The following is a 24447-nucleotide window of genomic DNA, read 5'->3' on the forward strand; positions in this document are numbered from 1 at the left end:
CAGCACAGTTCTGGTTCCTCAGTAAAGACAAGTGATACTTTGGCCGTCGCGGTTAAAGCTTGCCTATTTTAGGCAGACCACTTAGCAACAGTGACACTATTCAGTTTTCTGTCTGTGTGTATTGAAGCAGTATAAACAGCTGAGAAGCATAGATGCATCATATGCTGCGAAGGAAAGCTCTGAAAATGCATAAATTTTATAATGCTTCTCACCAGATTTGGGCTTTGCAAAGACACAAGCATGGTGCGTAGCTCACACGGTGACAATCGTGTCTACAAAGTACAGTCGACCCTCACTATAACAGAGTCGCATCGGCCACAAAATATGTTCATTATATGGGGTATTCGTTATAACCGTATATGCAATATCGGTGGGACAAAAAAATCACGATCATGTCTATGGGAAACCAGCGCTGCCAAGGGGGTGTTTAAATAGCCCTCAGTGTCGTAAGTGAGAAAGCGCCGCAGCTTTTAGTCTTCCAAACGAATGCGGAGCTGCAGGGGTCACGTTGCTTGACGTTTTACTAAACTGTAACCTTATCGAGTTTGGCCTGTTTTTATATTCATTCATTTCTCTCAGTGTGAATATTGAAAATGGTGAAGAGGCTACGATCATCGACGATGAATCCACTTGTGAAAAACGCCCTAGAAGTGTCTTGCACAGAAAACTGCATGAGAGCCGTGCACCAGCAGTTGCAAGCATATGCCGCCGATCGTGTTGCGGTACAGTTTCAAAAGGATTGGCTCACTGTGAGATCTTTGATCTAAAATAACTCGAGAAGGGCGATGCTTGCATACAGTAAATTGTTTTCTAGGTTGAGAAAACGATACCTGACAATGGCGGTTCAGGGTATGATACAGTGAAATACAATTTACAAGTGAAAAAGATATATAAACGCTGTCGGAATTCAAGTAAGCGATCACTTGTTTTATTTCTCCATATTCCAGACGCAAGTAGAGACAGTTCTTTCTTAATCAGAGTGACGATTTAGTTGGAGCCAATCAGTGCCGGAATTGAAGGCGCGTCCACGTTAGCTAGTGACATGGCAGCTCATCGCACGCCGTTTGCAGTTTGCGGACCGCCTTCTGACGGCGGTCTTGCTGGCAAACATTTAGATCTCCCTGCCACACAGAGGATCTCCCTGCGAGATCTCTCTGCAACACAGTGACGTGGCCATTCAGCGAGAGAGGAATGGTCACGGCTACGCTCTGGCGTGGCCAGCAGCCTCACCACCACTCATTGCTTGCTACTGATATCATTGCTAGGCCTTTTCCAGTTAACTTCGAATCTATAGCAGACGGTGCGTCAGAATGAACCGCCTACACTGCCAAGCAGCAATGTTTTGTTACCGTTGTTGTCACGTTACCCTCTCCTAGCAATAATTTCACATTTGTGGCACCGCAGCTGCGATGTGAGCATGGCAGAGCCGGTTTGCGGTACACTGTTGGTAGCGATGCATTGCAGCTGAACTTGACTCGTATTGGAACTCTCGTTGATACTAAACGTTTGACCGTGGACATGTTTTTTTAGTAAAATGAGCATTACGCATCACTTTACTCTAGCGGACATCATTTTGCCTGGAATAAAAACTGCATAAGCAATGTTTATGTCGCCAGGGCAGCGTTGATGCGCCGTTTCTGCAGTAAACACTAAGTGTTCACCGTTTATGTTCGCTGTGAGACTGTATCATTAGCATTCTCATTTTCTTCCTTTTCATTTTGTCACCAGGCACTGTCAAAGGCACCACGCACCGCTGGAAACCCAGTGGGAATTTATACACCGGCTGGCACTAATATTACTCTTAGCGCCCCCGAAAAAATGCCAGCTGTATATATTCTTGTACTAAAGACATGTATATATTTTTGTACTAGAAGCATTGCCATTTTCGCTTTCAATAAAATCAAATGCACACGGATATTTTGCAGGAGAAGCTGTAGAAATAGTTGAAACGGCTTGCGATCACACCTGCCTGAATCCAACGTTGCCATCACTCATGCTCGTAGTTTTCACGAAAAATGGCTCTATTACGGCTTTTCTAGTTGTGGCAATTAACCAGGCAGGAATAATGGCCTTCAAGCTTTCTTTTTTTCATGACTTTTACATGTCCTTCATCGTACCGCCGCCGGCCATTTTCTTCTGTTTTTATGAATAAACAATGCGTGCGATGTCTGCAAGGGGGTGCTGTGTGTCAGCTTGAAACCCCAGCGCTGGTTCCCCATGCAAAAGAAATTCAAGCGGGTTGTCTTCGACAGGCTAGGGAAATCTCTTATGTGGTCTTTTACGGCCGGTCAGCATCTTGTCGTGCTGATATGGAACACAGAAGCAACAATGGATATTGTATTTTTTCGCAAATAACCCATGTCTTCATCTTCGTATAACAAGCATGCCCAATTACAACAGCCCAGAAAGAAAAAGAAAAAATCTGCATGTATAACCCACAGAAATAACTGCACACAGCAACGATCAGACCTTTATAAAAACAGTCTCGCAGATGCATGGCTCTTCCATGTCCTACCTTCAGCCAACGACTCTGTTCCTCACCTCTTCGACAATGCTGATAATCTTCTGCTGCGCTTTAACGGACTGCCATCGAGCGCAGCCCTCATGATCAGAGTTTTGATTTGCCAGTGCCACAGCGAAAACGCAAAGTGGCGATCTGAAAAGAGAAGAATGGATGACCATGAAAGAGAGGAAAGGGAGCTTCAACACACTGGAGTGGGGTTCGCTAAGAAATAACGAAACTTTAGATTCTGGAGAACTTTGCCTTAAGTTGTGGCTTCATGGCAGTGCGCACGGCGACAACGTGAAGCCATACCTCAAGGCAAAATTTGCATAATCTCTTACGACTTTACTACTAAATTTTTCAAATGTTTGGTGTGGGTTACACGCACAAAAATATAGTAGATGTTCATGCTTTGCACCACCACGAATACGCAACCGTGTGATCAGTGTGAACCAGCCAGGTCGCTGGCTAAAAATGTGCACACACATTCAGTATGTGTAATTTCAAGTTGCTATTGCTGAGTTTCGCCGCCAGCAGACTTCTGTCTGGAGGGGATGACTCGGGGATCCATACTCCACTGCTATGGCCGTCAGTCTAGCCTGTGCAGCTGACCTCGTGCTCGATCACTGATATGGTCCATGAGTGTGAGCATATTGACTGCAAGCATCCCATGATGGCTTGTCACCAGCCACTTTGCCAGCTGTACTGCTTAGGCCGCGTGGCCTAACAAGTGCCCTTTTGTCGGGAGTTGGCAACCAATGTTGCGGTTCCATGCCAGTCGACACGACGGTAACTTTGTTCTTGGCTGCAGCGATTGCGGTATCGCACACGCAATCATGCCCGAAACATCTGTGGTGTCCAGAATTTCGGTTACTATTATTCTAGTGCTTGGGGCAGGTGGCGGTGCTGCAGGGAAGTCCAAATAATCCCACAAGTCCAAAAAATCAGTCTGGGACTGTCTTTGACATTTTTGTTACCAGAATATATACTTTGAGGCACCTGCAAACATGAATTTGCTTCTCTATAACCAATATTGAGTTAGATACCACATTTTATTTTTCATTATAGCAACAGAATATTCCATTGAAATAAAGCGTGGCCAATGAAATTTTATATTTGCTGCGTTATATCTGTGTTCGTTATACCGAGGTTTGACTTTGTCAATTGGTTGCACGGCACGAGAACAACTGACATTTCAAGCAGAAGCCTGTGCACCCTTTCTCTCGAGGGAGCATCGCTTCCGGCTCAAGTGTCAAGTTAACACACACAAATTCCTCTACGTAAGACACTCTGCCTGCAATGTCGCCTATCATAAGATGTGACCTCAGTAAATCGTACAATGCAGAATGCGTAATACCGGCACTAGGAGTGTGCCACATAACGGCAAGAGGAAGACAAGAAAAAGAAAACGAGGCAGAGTTTATGACATAAACGTAACACAGTCCTTCAGCTCTGGTATGGGAGAAGGCAGGGAAGACAAATTGCTTGCAGACCCTAGTCGAGGCAGAAGGAGAGAGTGTTTACTTTGGCACTGAAGCTCACCTTCTAGCAGCATGGTAACGAGACATTCAATTTCTCCTATCTCCACTAATAACGAGCCAATTCGAAAAAATGTTCTGGTAAGATGCTTTCTAGACAGTGCCCTACAACTTCCAGTGTCTAACCAAAATTAGCAATGAAGCCTGGTGAGGAGCTGTTTAACTCTTTTCTTACTGTGGGGAAAATAGGTGTTTTTTGTAGGTTACGGCAGATTTTTTTTCTGAAAGAGCTACTGCACTCAATATTTTATGTAATACATAAACAAAAAGCAGAATGAATGCACTTTTCATGCATAAAAGTGAGATATAACGAGATATATATATATATAATAAAAAAAGATATAAATTGCAAAAATTTAGATTGTAGCATAAGATGATCAAAGTTTGTAAAGATGTGCTTGTATCTACTAAGAAAAAATATTACCAAAATTATGAGATATACAAAATGTATTGCTGCCAATGGGCACTATCACCTAAAAAATCAAAATTTGTCATTTAACAGGTATTCCGCTACAAAAATTTAACTGCAAGCACTACGGTTGGGCGTACCGGGCTACAGATGCCAATTTTCCGAGCTGGTTTGCGTCATTGTTGCTTTCAGACTCAAAGTCCAACGGAAAGTCAGCGTCCTCCGACTCAGTGCGATTCGATGCATCGATAAAGTTAGCTGCTGAGGCAGGGGAATCGTGATATCTGCGATCTCCCGAAGTGCGCGCGCTGCTTCCGAAGCCGGACATTTTTGTGTTCTGCTTTGACGATCGTAAAACTTCAGAGCACATTTAGAAATCACTGCCTGGGGGGAAAAAAGTGAACTGTTCAGAAAACATAAATATAGTTTCTCCTCCTTCATGTCCAATGGCTCAGTGTGTCCGTGAGCGGTGCGGAAGGTCTCAAAAGCGGTGTTTCAAACCATCGATAGCGGGCTAGCGATGCCCAATGGGCGCGGTACAGAAAGAGTTTAGGAAAGTTTTTCCGATATTGCTCTAAAATAAACCCAGAAAATGCAGGCCCCTAGTAATACTTCACTGCCCAGCATTCACATAATGAGGCAACTTTTCTTTGCTCATGGGTTGCACCGCTTGCTCATTAGGAAGGATGTAGGTAGGTGGGGAAATGTAGTGGTCATGGGATTTTTTCTAAAGCCAACTTTTGAAAGCAGCTTTTGCAAAGTTGTTATTGATCACTTCTCAAGCTGGATGTGTCTGAAGAATGTTCTTGTTCAGTAGCATTTTGTTTTTCATTTCACTACCATATATGTTTGTCTCACTGTTACTGCTGGCCTATCTTATAAGCGGTCTTCTTTGATGTGAAAATGAGAGCAGCATGTTGGCAATGTGCAGCAAGATGTGCAGCACACAAGTCATGTCTGAGTCTAAGTACATTTGGTTCAAAGTCATTTGAAGCATCCATGTTGCAAGAATGTCACTGCTTTTGTCGGATTTTTTTTGTATTACTTGGTGCTATTGAAATAAGGTGCTTGAAGTAAAGTCCAGCTGTAGATCAGGGAGTCCCACGGGATCGAATCCTGACCACTGTGGCCGCATTTCAATGGGGGTGAAATGCAAAAACACCTATGTACTTAGATTTAGGTGCACGTTAAAGAACCTCAGGTGGTGAAAATTATTCCGTAGCTCCCACTACGGCATGCCTCATAATCAGATCATGGTTTTGGCACGTAAAACCCCGTAATTTAATTTTTTTTAGATAAGGGAGTACCTTTGCTTTAACCCCTTCAGACTTCAATTAAATCTGTCCATTGAAAATTTAGTTTAATCACATTTCTTGTGCCTTCAGAATCATTAAAACCGTACAGCTGCAGAACAAATTCTTCAGCGAGTTTTGTCAAGCTTACAGAATGTGGACTTCATGCGAGAACTCTTTATAGGAACGTCAAATATGAGTCTCAACTATTTCTTGTCTAGCATACTTGGAAAGCACCTATCCAGACACTTGAAATATATGCTTGATGTAAGACATTGTGAAAACAATGAAAGAAACAAGCCTGTTAAATGAAGACAAACTGGCACTGCGAGGGCAAACATCCAGCTTTCCAACCATTTTACTTGACACTTCAAACTTATTATTCAAACTTGCAGCACAGGTCCAATCAGAAGTGGTTAAAGATCTTTGCAAAATATTTTAAATAATGCAGTTTTAATCAGTACTTTAATCTCTAAACACTATCTTCACATGCACAATTGTACACATAGTGCCTCAAGGGATTAAAGCCACGCTGCGGTTCATGAGTTACCACATCACAACTGCGTTAAAAGTGCTTGCAGCATGCTAGTAGAGGTCCTGCGGCAAATATTTTGGGCACGCAGTGCCCCCAATTTCAATATCATTAAGGTATAAAAAAATTTCATGTTGAACATGAAAACGCTACAGAAAGGAGCGAAGTACATGGGCATGTTTGTGCCAATTGAGGCTGACATGTGCAAAACAACTCGCACTGGAAGCCTGATGGGGTTGATAACGTACAGCAAATGACCATTCATCGCATGAATGCCAAAGTGCTCTGCGTCAGCCACATTCATGGGGCAAGAGCGCATTTGTAATTTCAAGAAATTTAATCACCAAAAATTAGTTCACAAAGCATTTTTAGACAAATTATGGTCTGAATTATTGGAAGAATACCTGCAGCGTGCAAAGCAACCATCTAGCTATGCGAACGGATCTGCAGGTCCACTGCCACGCCAGCATCAGGTCGTCCTCACCGATATATGGCATGCAAAATCTCCTCTAGCATGTGCCGGAGTAGCCCGAGCATGACACAAGAAGAAAAAAAATTACGCAGCTGTGTTCAACCAGAATTTCATTTCGTGTTCGGGCATCATACTTATGCGATAGGTGGTAGGCAGGAAGGAGAATATTGCTTGAAATAATTGTCCCATGCCTTTATGTGTTTAAGTATCAAGTTTTACTCCATTTAAATGTCTGGCACTGTGACTGGACCCAAAATGCGGTTTTGATTTATCCGTTGATTTGAATTATGGCACATGGAATTATCGGGACTTCAGTAACAACTATAAATTGGAACACCGCAGTTTTTTGCATCCTCCTAGGTCAGATTTATGAAAACTGCAAAGCACTTTTAAAAAACGCAGCAGGACTTAATTCAGAAAAGAAAGCACTAGTATAAAGATTACCATGACGTTTGTGATAAGGTCACTTTTGGTGAGCGTGAAAGCACTTAAGGGGTTAACTTAAGTATGTGTTGGATAATTCAAATAATTTTTCATCCGAATATTAGCCACTTTAAAGTTGTATCAAATATATTTCAGCCAGTTGGTATTCAGTTTGTCAAGTTTGTGACACACCACCTTATAAGTTCACTACAACACTTTCACCTAGGAATTGCTTATCCTCCTCCTTGCATGGTGTTTTATTTAGAACACCGTATTTATTTATTTCAAAACAACATGCTGTCATGTGACAGAAAATATTCATATTTGGATAAAACAGAACATCACTTCTCTTGCTTTGTTTGTCACCTTTGATACAGCAGGTGCCATTTTGCTGATCAGTTTAAAATTTCAAAGCAATTTTCAGGCTGTCACATCGCCATGGTGTATCTTGAAATAAATCCAGACGAATAACACTGGCTCTGAAAAAAAAGAAAGAAAAATGTCATTAAAGGGAAGCTGAAGAGGTTTTACAATTCGAAGACTTATGGGGGTTTGGAAGCCCGACACAGTATAATTCAAGTCCTGCAGTTATTTTCTCTATTATGCGCATAGCAGTGCCTCAATTGTGGTTTAAATTTTCATTGAAGCTCCACCCCCTTTGCGCACCGAGGGCAGTGGCGAAATACCGGGCGCGAGGATAACGTCAATACAGGGGTCACGTGAGCGCTTTATTGGATCACGTTCCTCGCCGATACCTATGATGACGTCACGATCGCCTTCGCCATCAGAGCCCGCTAAACGACCCACGGCGTCTCCTGCAGATGCTGCGGCTTGTTTTTGCTGAAATAAAGCCACTAGCGGTGACTTCTGGCCCATTAAACTATGATTTTCGTATTTAGGGGGTGAAAAACTATAATAATTCGTTGAAAGCTGACTTTTTTTAAGTGCTTCAGCTGCCATTTAAGAAACTAGAAGACTTTAAAGGAACTGTATAGGCAAATATTGAATCAATGTAGAAATGTTAGATAACTTTTTTAGCAAACTCATAATGGTATTTTTACACCAAGAGGTGACTTAATTGCATGGACAATTGTGACTGAAGGAACTGCGCAATCCTTCTGCAGTTTGAACTGCTTGCGACAAATGGGGCCACTTAGTATCTGAGTGTTCAACTACACAGTGCCAGCTATTCTTGGAAGCTGTGCACTGGCTGGGTGCAACTGCTTACTTTGAGTAGCCATTTGGGCAAGTTGGTAATGCATGATTCACTCTAGGTGTAGTGCACAAAAATTATTCGCAGATGTATGTGCCAATTCGAGCAACTCGTGTATCAAGGACAGCAAAGCTGTATAAGGCAGTTCCCACACCGTTCGAATGTAAAACAGTGCTCCTTGGGGGCACAGGTCTCGACACCATCCTCGCAGGTCCCCCGGGAGGGCCAGCGATGATGGGCAGAGGCCCTCTAGATTAGCAGCAGGCAGAATGCCCGGGAAGCCCGCGGATGCTGAAGCCGACGACAATGAGACACCGGTTGTGCGGGAACACGAACACTGAGGTACTTGGTATGCCACCCAAACTAAAATTTACCTTAACCAAAAAGCCCAGAGGCAATACCTGCAAAATGCTTGTCAATTTGGACCCCTCCTAGCTCACCTCCAAAGTGGAGCTGATTAAATGCGACAGGAGAAACAGAAATTGTGAATTACTGGCTGGCCAGCAGTGATGGGAGGAGGCCCCCTAAATTAGCACGCCAACAGGCGTAATCCCCAGATGCCCGTGGATGCCACATCCAATGCCAATGAGACGCTGGCTGATGTGCTTGGTATGCTGCCCAAGCTAAAATTTCCTTTAGTCAGAAGGCCCAGATGTGATACCTGCAAAATGCTTGTCGATTTGGGCCTCTTCTAGCTGACCTTCAAAGTGGAGCGGCTGATATGCGACGTGAGGAACAAAAATGAACTACTGGCTAAGATAAGCACCCAAAGAAGTTGTCTATTTGAGTGAGGTATTGCGCAAGGCAACTCTTACTTTTTGTAATCATTGATAATTATGTTTCAAAGCAAATACTCGAGACTCCACAGGTTGCATTGATGGTGGTTTTGATACCGTGCTCGAGCACGCTGCAGCACGAAAACATCTGCGAAACTCTCCTTATCAGCTTCACTGTAAAAAACAAGGACAAAGGGAGCAATGTAACGCACACAACACTACGTGTTTTGTTGTCTCTCCCTTTGTCCTTGTTTTATGTCCACAGCATACCCTGAAACTCAGTTTGAGCCAGAGCAGCCCTGTACAGAGAGGGTGCCACAATCCTTAGAAATAGCATGGACAGAGTGATGTGTAGCATTAGTGAGTTTTTGTGTAAAAAATCATATTGGCTTAACTGCACATACATGTTTTTTCCATGTTGAAGTGCAATCTACCAATTAGACAAATGGGGCCTTTTAAATCATGGCAGCTGGTACCATATTTTCATTGCTGGCACAAATCCTGATCACCTTTATGCCATTTTATTGTGATAACAACTATATGGACACACTAGGCGAACTTTCGCCGTCAGCGTCGCCATAAGGTTCTGTATAAAGTCCCAGTGTGAGGGTAAGCCGAGGGTGAGCTTGATGTGTGCCCAGTGTTGAAGGTGATGTGATAATGCACAAGCAAAACAAGGGGGGGGGGGGGGAACGAGCGCAATGCCCTGATCAGGTGTGCACTGAGGAGGTGGAGGGGGGCGGGTGAGCACACGTCTTCTCCTCTAGCCCGGTGCACCCTCTGCGCCCTCTCTTAGAGGTAATTTCCAGCGGGTGCAAAGCTGAGACAAGCCGAGATGGCCAGTAGCTTTATGTGCACTGTCTTCGCATATTCCTAGTGCCTGGAGGTCGCCTAATCTCAAGTTTTGGGCAGGCATGGAAGGGAGAGGTAAGAGAAGCATTTGCTCCTCTCTGTTCGCGCTCTTCATCACGCCATCATTGTGACAGCGAGTGTTCGTGGTCAAGTGAGATCCATTCATGTTTGCCTGTGCGCGTGTGATACCATGGTTGCTAATTTAATAAGTAAACAAATGTTTACTGCGATTTATGCGACCGATAAAACTATAACCTTACTTTGTGCAGTTGTGTAGTACTTCGCTATCGCTATCAATGCTTTGCCTTTTGGGTGAAATTGCGATTTCTTTAGCTTACTGAAACTTCTGTAAAAGTGAGACTTTAGTCATCTGTGCATTGCTCTCTCACTTTAGCTCAGTTTGGTTGTTTGCCTTCTAAGTGTCCCTATTTAATGCCATTAACTTTGCCTGTGTGGCACGGGTCTCAATGTGAGCAAATTTGTATAGCTGTGATTTATGGCAATGTTGTGGCAAACATGTCTTTCATAACTACTGCTTTTGTTATCTCTGTTGTGATGACATCTGTCCATCTTCCAGTCTTTTGTCTCAATTTTGGAACAGGCAATAGGGGACCATTTTAGAAGAAGAAATATGGCATTTATTTATATTTAAAGGGTTACTGAAAGCAAACACTGTTTGGAGATTATCTGGTACATATATCTTTTGGAAATGCCTTCATACTTTGTGTGCATTCTGTGTTGGCAGGGGTTCACTCATTACATCACATGCCAACTAGAATGGTGGCTAGCTCATCTTCTGCCCTGTACAGTTTGCATGTGTTGCTGCCCCTTACTACCCCAAGGAATGCAGAGCCCCTTTCAACAAACACCCCCAGGTTCCCCAGAGGTTTACCTTTGATCTTACGCAATGTTGTGTCAGCACCTTTCTTCATTACCTGCTGTTGTGATCCCTTTCTAGACTTCAGTAAAGTCCTTGTATGTCATTACACCTTCAGTGAAGCATGTGTGCTATCGACATTCATGGTCATGATTCCTGGTTGCAATTGCTGATTTTCATTTGGCAGATCAATGTAACTGGTTAGGTTGCTGTAGCTTGCACTTAAGCTGCATGTTTAATTTCTCCAAAAGGGAAGTTAATGTGTGGTGTTTAGCTTTTATTGTACAAGTGGCCATGAGATTAGCAAGTATTTATGTTTGGTCCTCTCTCACTTGTTGTGGAAATAGCATGGGACAAGAAGCAGCATTCATTTGGAAGATGTGAATCAGTGTCGACATATCAATTGCAGTGTGGTAGCAAGTCAGAGCGACAATGCAGATATTCCATTAAAAAAATTGCAGTCATGTGCACTGTACAGTGTATTGTTTGACAGGGGACATTTGCGAAAGTTCTTCTTAATGTGTTATGTCTTTTTTTTTTAATCATGTGTGATAATGACGACCTCATCCAGTGTCAAAAACACTTGTTCGAGGCTTTTAGTTGGTGCAATAACTCTCTCATGATCCTACCATCAGAAAATGTTGATTTTGCACTCTGTGCTGTACATGGTGTTACCTGTATATCATCACGTCATGGTTAAAAAGAGTTTCTTTCCTTTCTACAAGATGCATGGTTGGCCTTTTTTTTCCCTCTCTCTCTCAAATTAGTTCTCTTTTCAACCACATTACTTCAAGCAAAACACTGTTTGCTTAAAGCACAGAGGAGCTTGTATTTAGGATTTAGTCTGGATGCATTCCTGTTTGGATCCAATCCATATCTATGCCTGATTGGCTAGGAAGTGTACAGGCATTGTGTAGCAGTGTCTCATGATTTCAGCAGTAACACCTTGTACCCATCATACTTGTTCATTTTGTTGGGCAGATGTTTTGATACCTGTGCATATTTCACAGGCACCATTTTATATGAGCAGACACTGTTCGAAATGATTGCTCATGTGTGTCAGGCAAAGTGTAGAGTGTTGTTGCAGACTCCATTTGTCATCTCTACCACATTTAAAACAAACTAATAAAATCGTTGTTCTATATTAGAGCATGTGTGCATGATATGCAGTCTGCAGTATTTACAAGTGTCTCCCTCGTCATCACATTGTCTTTCCTTTACCTTTATCTTCATCTCATTTCATACTATGTGATTCTTGGCAAACAGTAAGCGGGTTGCAAGTTGTCCAGAGAAAGCCGTCCACTCGATTTGTTATTTGTCATGGCAGGATTGCTGCCTGCAACAACTATATTGAAAATGCAATGCATTTTGAAAATAAATAATTTTCTCTTTCTCAAAGCTTTCTTTCTGCTGGTCCTTGTGTAAGGCAAATGTTTGTTTCTGCCTACGTCTTGGTGCTGTTTCTAATGCATTCACTGTGTGACTTCAGCACTGGAAGTAACTTCGCAAAAGAGCCCTGATGCTGGTCTTCTCAGAGAATGCAGCAGCTCATAATGAGCCCAACATACTCCTAGCTTAACAACCCTCCAGGGTTCATCTAAATGGAGTGTAAAGAAACTTTGGAGCAGTGATCACTGTGTATGTCATAGAAGGCGACACACTAAAAATGTGCAGTATTTTCTACATTATGGCATAGCCAAGTGGGGATGCTTTCATAAGCTCAAAAAAATATGAGCTGACCGAGCTGGACTACCCACTCCCCAGCACAGCCACTTTGCTAAAGCAATGCCATTTCTGTGGCATTTGCACACCGCTAGGCAATAGAACCTGTCTTATGTTACGAGACCCACAAGTTCTTAGAAGCACACCTTCTAGCTTGTTAGAAGGTGGAATGTTACTACCGATGCATGGTTAATGTTCATGCAGCAGTGAACGAAAGGCAGAAAAACACTGCTAGATTCTACATCTCTATTGCCATTGATGAGAGGAGAGTGAGAGGATGCGGCCCACCTGGCAAACAGGTGGTTTTGGCGGCGTCATTTCCAGAAGGAGACCTATCGTGTGGTGCTATCACTGTCCTGGCCACAAGAAGCAGCCGAATGCTTTACTACAGACTTGACACCACCCACTTTCAGCGTGTTTGTGCTGTGAACTAGTACATGCCTCCCATCAGCAGCCACATGCACCTTTCACAGCGTTTTGCATCCGCCCACAAACATGCACCTGCTGTGTTTCGCACACACAGGCTTGCTGTCCTTGATGTTCAGACAACACATAAGCATTTGTACAATAAAAAGTAAACCTAGAATACTGCATTTGTTTCACGGTGCACCGACATTGTCGCCTGACACGCTATCCTTTCGTAGTAGGTTAAATTGGGTCCATGTGCTCATGTGACTAGATGGGCACTTCAACGTGTTTTTAACAATAGCAAAACACTTGAGAATGTTAAGCCTTTGAGAGCAAAATGTCTGGTACTTTAAGCTATTGAGTGAAACTTTAAGGAAACGGCGCAAAATAGGATGAAAGACGAGAATTAACAAGTACAGCACTGCTTCTCATCTTTGTCCCATTCGTGCACTGCTTCATTCAGGTTCCAGAATGTTTAATCTTTAGGCTAGAACTATTATGTGCATTTTAACTATTTAACTATTATGTGCATTAAGAAAGTTAGTGAGTCTCCTTCATACCAGCCTGTTGAGGCACCAGCCTGGTTGCTAGAGGCGCATGGAGTTTTAAAGAAGGCCAATGCTTTCTTTCACTCTATATACCTTTCGGTGTGTCTGAGAGTGTCTTTTGCAGAATAAGATTTGAGCCACAAAAAAAAAAAATAAATAAGGAAGAAAAATGCTGGAGCTTTGCCTTTGCTGAGTGCATACATGTGTTGCATGCATCACACATCTGTGGTCCTCCTCCATCTCTGTGCATTTAGCACATCATGAGCATGCACTGAATATAAATAAAATGACTCTAAAAGGGGCAAGGAGTGTATCATCTATGTGTGTGCTTATTTAGGTGGCTCAGGGGCAATGGGATTCTGCTGTTGTACATAAGGTCATACATTTGACTGCTGACCACTACAGCCATGTCCTGATGCAGGCAAAGTTCATGTACTGTGCTTTTGGTGCACTTTGTGGAATATAATTTGAAAACTTAAAATAAATGCTGCAGTGTTGCATGCCAAAACCATCATCTGGTTATGAGGTTCGCCGTAGTGGGGGACTCGGGATTTATTTTGAACACCTGGGTTTCTTTGACATGCACCTAAATCTAAGTTCACACAAGGATTTTTTTTTCTTCCCCCCTGCGCTTCCATAAAATGTGGCTGCAGCGGCCAGGATTGAACCCGCAACCTCAAACTAAGCAGTGCAATGCCATAGCCACTGCGCTACTGGGGTGGGTCTGGAAATTCAGTCTGACCTCTCCTCTGCAGTGACCTTATAGTGCAGATTCACAATGTCATTTTTTTTAATCGATGGTGGGTTGTGCAGGGCTTTAAGCTTGAACAGCTATCAATAAAAGGTGTTTCATTTACGAAAGGCTGTCCAGCCTGAGCCTGCATCAACACTGAATGGTGTGTTGCGCCTTGTATGTGCTTGTTTTACAATTTAGACACAGTGAATTTTATCTCTGCCTGATGAGCAGCCATGGACCTCGTGCCTGAATGGTGTATTCTGTGCATGGGTTCTCAGGACAATTGCAAAGAACATCTTGCTGCATCTTGTTTCACATTGCCAAGGTGTTGTTCTTGCTCTTGTTGATGCGGTAGCATTGCGGTGAAAACAAAGTTCGCAAGGAATCAGTTCGATGTGCCAACAGTAAAGCTTTGTCATTGTTTTGACAGCACTAAGTGCACACAGCTGCTGATGCCGACAGTTGGGCACTTCACATTCCCAGCAGCACATGCAGGCCCTCTTTTGAGCATGTCTAGCCTCCTGGTGATTTCCTGGTGCTCAAGGAGGCAACGTGAGGCACAACCTCATTAGAACCATATTGAATGAAAACATTCAAATTTAGTGCATTGCAACTTTTAAGCTGTGGGAAAAGGATGGGGAGGAGAAGGAAGCACTGAGCTTAGAAACAGGAACTTTTCATATTTCACTATTTGTGCAGCTGCAAGTTTTGAATAATCTGTCACGGGAGTGTCAACCAAAACAACAACCATCACTGTGTCACAGAGCACAGCTGTGAAAGTAGCAAGGGTAAACGCATGTGGTGTGCAGCATCCTCCTGTCACAACGTTTCTAGGCTGTTCCATTCAGCCGGACATGGCCCCTGCTTCTTATCAACTCTTGTCGCTTTACAACCACTTATTGTAGCTATTGCACACCTACAAGGGACATGGGAAATGATGGTTAAATGCAGCAGATGGAAGTTCATGCGGCACTTTCTCAAAAGCATATGTGCTCATTTCTGCTTGTGTTGGAAGCAGATTAGCACATGTTCGAGCTAGCAGGCAATGTTCAGTCAAGAGGGTGCACTGCCCACATGTGCCCATCTTTTCTACTTTCGCATATGTGCTCTGTGACATGGCGCTGTCATGTTAGTCAGTACTTCCATGATATTATCAAAAACTTTGAGCTGTACATATAAGGATGCATTGGGGTCTGGTGCAAGAGATATTTCATGAGTTAAATATGACACCGAAATAAAAATATTGGCATGACCATTTGATTCACTGGTAGCAGTGCTCATCTTTGCCTTGCATCTAGTAAAAGGACTTGCACTATGACTGACCTGGTGATGGAAGCAATGGCCATCATTGAGGCGAGGGCAGTGTACTTGGCACACAAACCATGCTGCTTCATAGGGGAAGCTCACGAGCATGGTCACTGCCAGGACTTTGTGATCCCATCACATCTGCTTTGGTTCCACATCCACTATGTTGGCATCCTTTTGTCTGAGGAAGCTAAACTTTGTCTCATACATAGGAGCAATGCTACAAAAGCTTGCAAGACTTCTCTCACTGCTCGCACTGGCGACCACAAAATAGTGTGTCACTTATGAAAGAAAAATGTAGCTATGCGTCCATGTAATTCAATCCAGATAAGAACGAACAGGTGGTCCTGGTCATCATTCCCGATTTTGATGAAATTTACTTTAGGCCCAGGTTTCGGGCCCAGAACAATGATTCTGAACTTAGTTTTGTTAAAAAAAATTTTGCTCGCCTGAAAAATGCACAAATTTTGGCCGTCGAAAACACTCTTCCGCCCGTTTTGCGATTTCTGAACTTTGAGCGTGCATAGAGAAACAATGGTACACTTCTCGATCACAATATTTTTTTTCCCACAAAGAACAAGTAAAATGCTACCTTATGAGTATTTTATTGCACTTGGCTACAGAAGGAACTTTGAGAAAAAAATCACAAACATGGTAAACAGACCAAAATACCTGTAATTCAGGAATTTTTTGCTCTAGGCTAATTAAAGTGAGGATAATAAAACTTTGTGCACGTGAACTTTTATGTTTTCACATTCTTTAGAAATAATTTTCGTTGCTTTGTCAAGCATCATTATAATTAAAAATTGCACTGAAACTTAAGTGGTTTGCCAAAAACATCGAAATTTGAAAATAGTATTCTGAAAAAGGCCATTTCTAATTTTTTTGAAAATCACTGGTTGAAGTCAAGGACGTTGTCTACCACTGTGCATAAAAAAACGGCCTCTCGAGAAGACCCCCGAACCGAACGAGACAGACTGACCACATACAACGCCATTACAAAGATGTACGAACAAGCCAGAAGAGCATTCCCACCACCACAGAGAGACCTAAACAGGGCACAAGCAGTAGCCCCATGTCAACTGCAAACAAAAACCTTCCCGAACCCGTTTCACCTCAAACGGATATTCCCCGCAGTACACAAAGAAGACACATGCAAGATATGCAAACAGGAAACAGCTACACTCAAACACATGCTGTGGAAATGTAACGCCCAACACAAAAACGAATTAAACTCCGAGACCCTATCACTGAGGTGGGCCGCCGCTCTGCACAGCTCCGACCTCGGCGACCAACTCTGGGCGGTCCAGCAGGCCCGCAAGGCAGTGCTGAGACAAGATCTCGACGTCCCGTCGTGGGAGACCTGAGCCCGGGTTGTCAAAACTGCAGGGCAATTCAATAAAGTTATTACCATCCATCCATTATTTGAGTACCGAACAAGTTACAATGCGTCAAATGTGACCACACTCAGCCTAGCGGCCGCAACTTTGATTTCGTGCGTTCTGATTTGATGAGCTATGCAAGAACTCATTCAACGTAATATTCATTGTTCAAATATAACGCTGCCAACAAGCGATGCTGTCCTGTGTGGGGGTAACAACCTTTTTTAACCGCACAATTACGCATGTTGTATGCCAATGTGGCCGAGGAAGAAGGCTGACAGTACTGTTGCCATGGGGTTGTATTTTATTAATCTTGTCTTGCACCTTTTTAACATGTTACATTTGATTTCACTGCTAAAGAAGTTGCTTATCCAAAGCAACTGTTCTTGCCACGAACAACTGCACTTCCGAGTTATGGGTCTGCTTGCACTCCCACATATGCCACGACTGAATACCAGGCCTTGCAAGAACCGCAACCCATTCTCTTGCCTTCAGTTGCCTGAAAGATTCTATGGCAGCTTTTGGAGCGTAAATTTATGTAACCTTTGGTAACTTAGGAGTCAAAACTTGTACCATATCGGAAGCAGAGTTGATGGCACATACTGCCAATTTTATGTTGGCACAATACACACAGACACATACTTCCTGTGTCGGCGTGGGTGTGATACATTTCGGTCGCAAAGAGTAGAACTTAGTCCAACCGATTGCAGTGTCAGGATGAGCTTCCTTAAACACGCAGTAAGTTTCATGTATAGAGCGTGTCATTACACGTTTCGCTATAAATTCTTTCTTGCCATCCAATACACTGTGAACCACATCCTTCTTATTTCGGCTTGGTTGGCTACAATAAAATCATCTTCAGTGCAATAGTGCAATGATTCTTCGAGATCTTTCTGGTTTACCTTTTTTCTTGTTTAAGGGTCAGGGCCGGACCACACACCATGATTTTCTTTGTACTTTCTGGATTTACGGATCATGTAGCGTGTCGCTGCTGGAATAGCATGATGTATCTAACTTTGCTGTAATAACTTTGCTGTATAGCAAAGTTAAAAGACGAAAACGCTCACTGAATGACTCCGAAGCTTCGAAGGCTTGCTTTAAGTTATTCAGCCAGTCTGAACAGGTATTGCAGCTTTCTACGAATGTCACAGGCTGGCTTTCTGTGTCATATGCTGCGATAAACTGGACCTACATGTCTTTTTGAGACCATGCTTAATTTCTCCTTCCTTTCGCTTGGCATGTGAGCTTCGATGTTTTCTTTTAATAAAATGTGGAGGTTTTAGTGGCGAAACATCTGGGCACTGCACATACCTATCGAGCTCTTCAACGGCCGCTTGTTTTGGAGCGAACACTTCCTGTGATGTAGATGCCTCCTCAGACTCAGATGAAGCATCATTTCCAGTTGTTTCAACCAGTGTCGATGCATTCTCATGTGTCAGCATGTGCTCAGGAGCCGGGGAAGTTGAAGAATCTGCAGTCAGTGCCTTGAAGCAATTGACATAGTTCCCGGGAGCAGAGAAAATCTGTTTCTCGAACAGGAACACACTTTTGTCAGGCAGGTGTTGCCTTATTTGAACAATGTCCAAATCCTCTACGCTACGAAACTTCCGCTGATACAAAATTTTTTTCTTGTGTCTCTGCAGATAGTCAGCACAAACCACGCGTTTAAGGCTAAACTTTGCAGCTTCAGCTACCACAGCAGAGGAAGAAACATTCGTCGTGCACTGGAGGGCGTCCTCAGAAAAACTTCCGGCAGACCTAATGTAATATACCATGTTGACGCACTGACAGCTTTCGCCTTTCACTTTCTACGTTCCTTATCTCATTCACTCTCCGAACTTCGGTGTCACGCGCAAGCGGACTCCGAAGCGGCACTGATGAAACGTGAGCGCTGCCACGGATCGCCTGCTAAAGATTGCTAAGCACCGGATCGGAAGACAAAGCTTGAGGCACCATGCAACCTGGCAGCAAATTTCTTTTTTATTTTCTTATTTTTATTTTTTGAGGGCTTATTTATGAGTATGTCGGGTACAATTATTTTTGAACGACCTGCGTCCGACTTGCAGCACACTACCAGTGGCACGGCCGCTAGGCTGAGTGTGGTCACATTTGACGCATTGTAACTTGTTCGGTGCTCAAATAATGCAACGTTTTTTTATGCACAGTGGTAGGAGATGTTCTTGACTTCAACCAGAGCGATTTTCAAAAAAAATTAAAAATGGCCTTTTTCAGAAAACTATTTTCAAATTTTGATGTTTTTGGCAAACCACTCATGTTTAAGTGCAATTTTTAAATAGAACGGTGCTTGACAAAGTAATGAAAATTAATTCGAAAGAATGTGAAGACTTAAATGTTTATGTGCACAGAGTTTCATTACCCTCACTTTAATTAGTCTAGAGCAATAAATTCCTGAATTACAGTTATTTTGGTCTGTTTACCATGTTTGTGATGTTTTTTCTCAAAGTTCCTTCCGTAGCCAAGTGCAATAAAATACTCAAAAGGTATCATTTCACTTGCTCTTTAGGGGGAAAAATATATGCTGATTGAGAAGTGTACCATTGTTTCTCTATGCGCGCTCAAAATTCAGACATCGCAAAACAGGTGGAAAAGTGTTTTCAATGGCCGAAGTTTGTGCATTTTTTTTAGGTGAACAAAATTTTTTTTCTTAAAGCTGAGTTCAGAATCACTGTTCTGGGCCCAATACCTGAGCCTAAAGTAAATTTCATCAAAATCGGGAATAGTGACCAGGACCATCTGTTCGTTCTTATCTGGATTCATCCAGTGTACTCCTTGAATTCCTTGAAAACTAGGATTGAGGGCAACGTTTCAACATTCAAGGTAACAAACTTTGCCTAAGGCTTATGCCTTTTAAACTTTCTATTTGGAAACAATCCTAGCTATTTGCTTTTAAGAGTGTCTCTAAACAGTTAAAATGCGGTGTGTCACAGCCACCTAAGTTAGGCTTGTTTTAATCAGTGTTGCCATCATGGCGCTAGACAAAGCCAGATCAAGTGACCAAGCCATGCCACCAGTTTATTTTTCTAGTTGGTTCATACCGCAGCCATCACAACTCCATTTTAAAGCGCTGGGCTCTATAAAGGCCTGGTGGAAAGTAAGTTTCAGCCATTGTGCTTTAACACGAGTATCTTAATTTGGCTTAAGTCGAACACTAGTAACCATCATTCCAGAAGGCGAGTGACATCATTACAATTAGAAAGTCAACTTGGAAAATCGGCCTGACCAGCTTGATGCGTTAGTCCAATTTGGCAGCTGCTTAGCTGCAAGAAATCGCAGCTAAGTAGATTTCAGTATTTTTCTGCGTATGTGTATGAACAAGGTTGGCTTCCCTTTCCTTGAATTTTGGCCTTCAGCATCCTTGAAATCCTTGAATTGTCCTCGAGTTTTGAGTCAAATGGTCTGTACGAACCCTGTGTGTGTGGATGAAGGCGATGGAATACACAACGAGATTTTGAATATTGGTAACTCCGTTCTAATGACTTTGGTCAACAGATGGGCTTTTGTTTCACTGAGGCTGTGGCACACATTTCAGGGAGAGAGTCAATGTTTTCATGAAGTATGAAGTTCCCTAAATTTTGTCCACTTAAAAACATGTTACACAGAAACACAATTTCACAGCTGGAGCAGCAGTGTGGCTTGCGCCAAACTTCACTGAGAAGTGAATTCATCTGTAACAAATCAAAATGTTCATCATTGCTACTATCTGCTCCAAATGGTACCACTGTGTAGGTAAGTGTATGGGATTGAATCTAAAATGCAAAAGTGTCAAGGAAGTTGTTGGTCGTGTTGGTACATTGGTTATTTTGATAACAGACCGACCACTGTGTGGGTTGCAAGCAGGTAGTTTTAGCTAATACGGTAATGGGCAGGCTATAGGTCAGCCTCGTCTATGGCACAGTTATTTGGCTGACACCTGGCGACATCTTGCCACCAAATTCTAACATATACCCAGGTTTCCGCACAATTCTCTTGCAGAGCAAAGTGGATATAAAATGGCGCCAAAGTTGCCATTACCACTACAGGATGCTGATTTATTAACAGCGAAGCTGTTCTAGCTAACCGTAAAAAGTGGCGCCTGCTGTCACAAAACCTTGCCGAGCTATGACATCACTGTGTCGCCTAGCAACCACCTTGCGGAGCGGCATGTGCCTCGTCTCCTCTCCGTGCCGTGCACATGTTGCCTTGACATGGGACGTTAAGGAGAGGGAAGGAGAGCATGTGCGCGACGCGAGCAATGCTCGGGAGAGGGAAAGAGAAAATGAGAGTGAGATAGAGAGAAAGAAATTGTAGCAGCACCAACGAGGCAACACGCAGAGCTGCTGTCGACGCTGCCCGCATTGCCTAGCCGCGCATGTGCCGAAGCAGTAGCGATGACGTCACCTCACGTTGCCTAGTAACCGCCGGCGCAGGTGTGTGCTCGCTTCGCCCGACACAGACACGGCTCCTGCCTGCGTTTGTGGCATGCCAGGAATGCTGTCGCTCGTAGGCGCCGACACGTCCAGCGCTAGTCACGCGAAATGTCGCGAAAGGGAAGGTACCTTCGAAAATGATCTCTCGAGAATACCTTCCCTACATGCGTAGTTAAGTTAAACCAAGTTAAGACCTAGCAGCATACCTAGCTGTAGCAGCCAGTAAGACTTGAGGATTGACACTTTCGCTGTGCCTAAGCTTTGCACGACCGAGTGCAAACTTGCCCACTTTTTTTTAATCTATATTATGCTAATAATAAGTGCAGTTTCTACTGGATGTTAACCGCCCATTAACTATGCACTATTGTGACATCATTGGCATGACTACTGGTTGTGTCCGACACGTGGCGTTGCTTCTAGCCACCATATCCGAGGGTGCTAGTCTGTGCCCAGATATTTGTACAATTCTTTGCCCATTCGTTTCGTCTGCTATCGTTGACTTGCCACATAGGTGTTACCGCGAGATTTGTCCACTCAGCACAACAAAATGATAAGAAAACGTAATTGAAGGAAAAGTTGCTGCAGTTGCTTGCAGAGCAACTGCATCAGCAAGGTTCCACTTCAAACTTTCATGCCCCATTTTCCTGTTGCAAGAATTAACGATTCTGCATACGTGTATGGTTCAATGAGCCTGTGGTCTTGCTACGCTCATTCATTGATGCACACAACACCAAACACTGGTCTCATGTGGAAGCGTCTTCCCATGGTATGACAGCATGGGGAGATGCCATGGGCTGGTTGTTCTTGCCAAAGATAGTTGCGAGAAAGCAGTTGAGAAACAGATAAGATGAAAAATGAGAAAAATGTTAGCATGCTGATAAGGTTTCATAGTAGAGTATTTATCTAAAGAGTGTTAATGCTGACATTTAGTAAATAATCAGATGCAGCATACATGTACACAATTACATCAAGGTTGCATTTAGTTGCGTAGGCCTGTAGCTAAATACACTAAGCACTTTGTTAGCGAAATATTTTTTTTAGCCTCTGGTCATTTAATAGCACATTGCGGAGCTGCAGGTCTTCTGGCAGAAACAAACTTTTGCTGTAAGACTGTATTCTTCCCTCTATTTACAGGAGCTTCAGCACAACTGGGTGCTGTGCCAGGTACGTACATGCACTGACTTGAAAATGAAAATGTTTGGCATGTTACATGTACTGCAAAGTTTTTCAAATGTTGTACCAGGGTTTTTTTTTTTCATTTGTGCAGAATTTCGAAAAAACATCATGCAAAATAATGTCTGCCTCTCAAGTGATCTAACTCAGAGAGTATAATTGTGCTAATTTAAAAAAAAATATATGTTCAGATTTGAAAAGAAACGTCTGGTATAGTATAAGTGGTCTATGCCATATTCACGCGCCCTTACATTGTTTATGGAATGTTGACATGCTTACACATGTTTAAAAAAAATAGAGCTCATGAGAAGTGCTCAAAACACCAGTACATCATCAGATGCACACTGTATGTGCCATCTTACATTTCACACAACAGGGATGTGTAAAAGTTCGCATAGAAATATCCTTGTGCCCTACCTAGAATGGTCGTGTTTTCAAAGACTGGGATGCGAGTAGGGCCCAAAGGAGAATGACACGGGAGGTGATTGAAGCATATGAAATCGATAAAATGAAAGAAAAATGTGTGACCTTTCCATCGTTGGCCTTATCGGAGAAAGAAAAGAGGTTTCTAGAATCATCGCCTTGAAATAACCAGGTGCGATGTGATTACAGTGATGACTCGTGTGAGTTCTGTACTGTATCTTTATAGGTTTGTCTCCTCAGTTTTATTATCAATCCATTGCCATTGTATAAATAACACAGGCGACCAAATAAATCGTTTAGTTGAAAGTTAGTGCTGTGTATATTTCTTCTTATTCTTGGTCTCTGTCATGTTGTGCTGCTTCATGTCCATTATGAATGGCTATTTTTGCTAGCTTTTCGTGACACTTCTGCTCGTACTTCAAATGTCCAATTTTGCACAGAGGCTCCTTTACATCTACACTATCACTACTAGGCTTTGTGCGTCGTACAAAATTTTGTTGCAGTAGACCTTTAAGATGTTCATTGAGTTGCATAGCTAGTATGTGGTGGTTGCATATGTGTCATGATGGCATTATCTCGATGTCATTATTGTTTCATTACCTGCCGCTACAGAAATTTTTAATTTACAGAGAGTGTAAGCAAGGTTAAGGGTCACGGCATATCACTATAACTAGAAATACTGTACTGTTTGCCCTACAAACAAGATAGCGTTCATGTAAATACGTCATCAAAAGACGGCGTTGTGTAAAAAAAAAAAGGTCACAGAAAAACAACAGGTAATCTTTCACTCAAGTTCAATCAGTTAATATAAATTTAGACCTTGAAAATTAACCGAAAGGGATGAATCTATAATCTACCAGTCTAGTCCTATTTAATCTTTTTTTCTCAGTGTAAGATCTACTGTGGTGTGCCAGGTGCAGACATTTGTGTGATGGCTGCCTACAGGGTCACGCCATGTAGCTGCAATGCAACAGCCAGGCAAGAGGTTTAGTGCTAAATACATTCCCTTGGAGCATGTTTATGAGCTGTGCCATGTTCAAGTTGGTCCACGTTGAGAGAGACAGTTGAAATACCAGCCTTCCTTATCGAATCCTGCCTTAATTTAAAAATGTTTTTTTCTCACTTATTTTTTTCCTCAAAATGCTACCTTGGTGCTCAAGGTAGTCCTTGTGTGCTTCCAAAGTAAGTGAAAATGTCAAGTTAAATTCTCTACATCATATTCTGCCTTCTGTTATATTATAATGTTGCGTTCCATTTGAAAGAAAAGCCACAAAACATAGGAAGCACACAAGGGCTACCTTGAGCACCATGGCAGCATTTTGAAGAAAATGCGTGCTGCCCACTAAGCTTTGCCATTTGAGCATTTTGAAGAATGTAGAGAATTTAATTTGACATTGTCACCTACTGTGGAAAGCATTTTGGTAAGCGTTTGAGCC

General features: G+C 42.8%; 1 protein-coding gene across 2 annotated transcripts in view; it reads left to right on the forward strand.

Annotated features, from left to right (window-relative positions):
- Positions 1–24447, forward strand: part of LOC119437483 (nuclear factor NF-kappa-B p100 subunit-like) — a 155315-nt gene that overhangs the window by 89424 nt on the left and 41444 nt on the right. For both annotated transcript variants that reach the window (XM_037704495.2, XM_037704496.2), the window contains exon 11: positions 22550–22579. In XM_037704495.2, the coding sequence (XP_037560423.1) occupies positions 22550–22579 (30 nt within the window). The remainder of the gene's footprint in view (positions 1–22549; positions 22580–24447) is intronic.

The sequence above is a fragment of the Dermacentor silvarum genome, chromosome 1 (genome assembly GCF_013339745.2).
Source record: "Dermacentor silvarum isolate Dsil-2018 chromosome 1, BIME_Dsil_1.4, whole genome shotgun sequence".
Lineage (NCBI taxonomy): Eukaryota > Metazoa > Arthropoda > Arachnida > Ixodida > Ixodidae > Dermacentor > Dermacentor silvarum.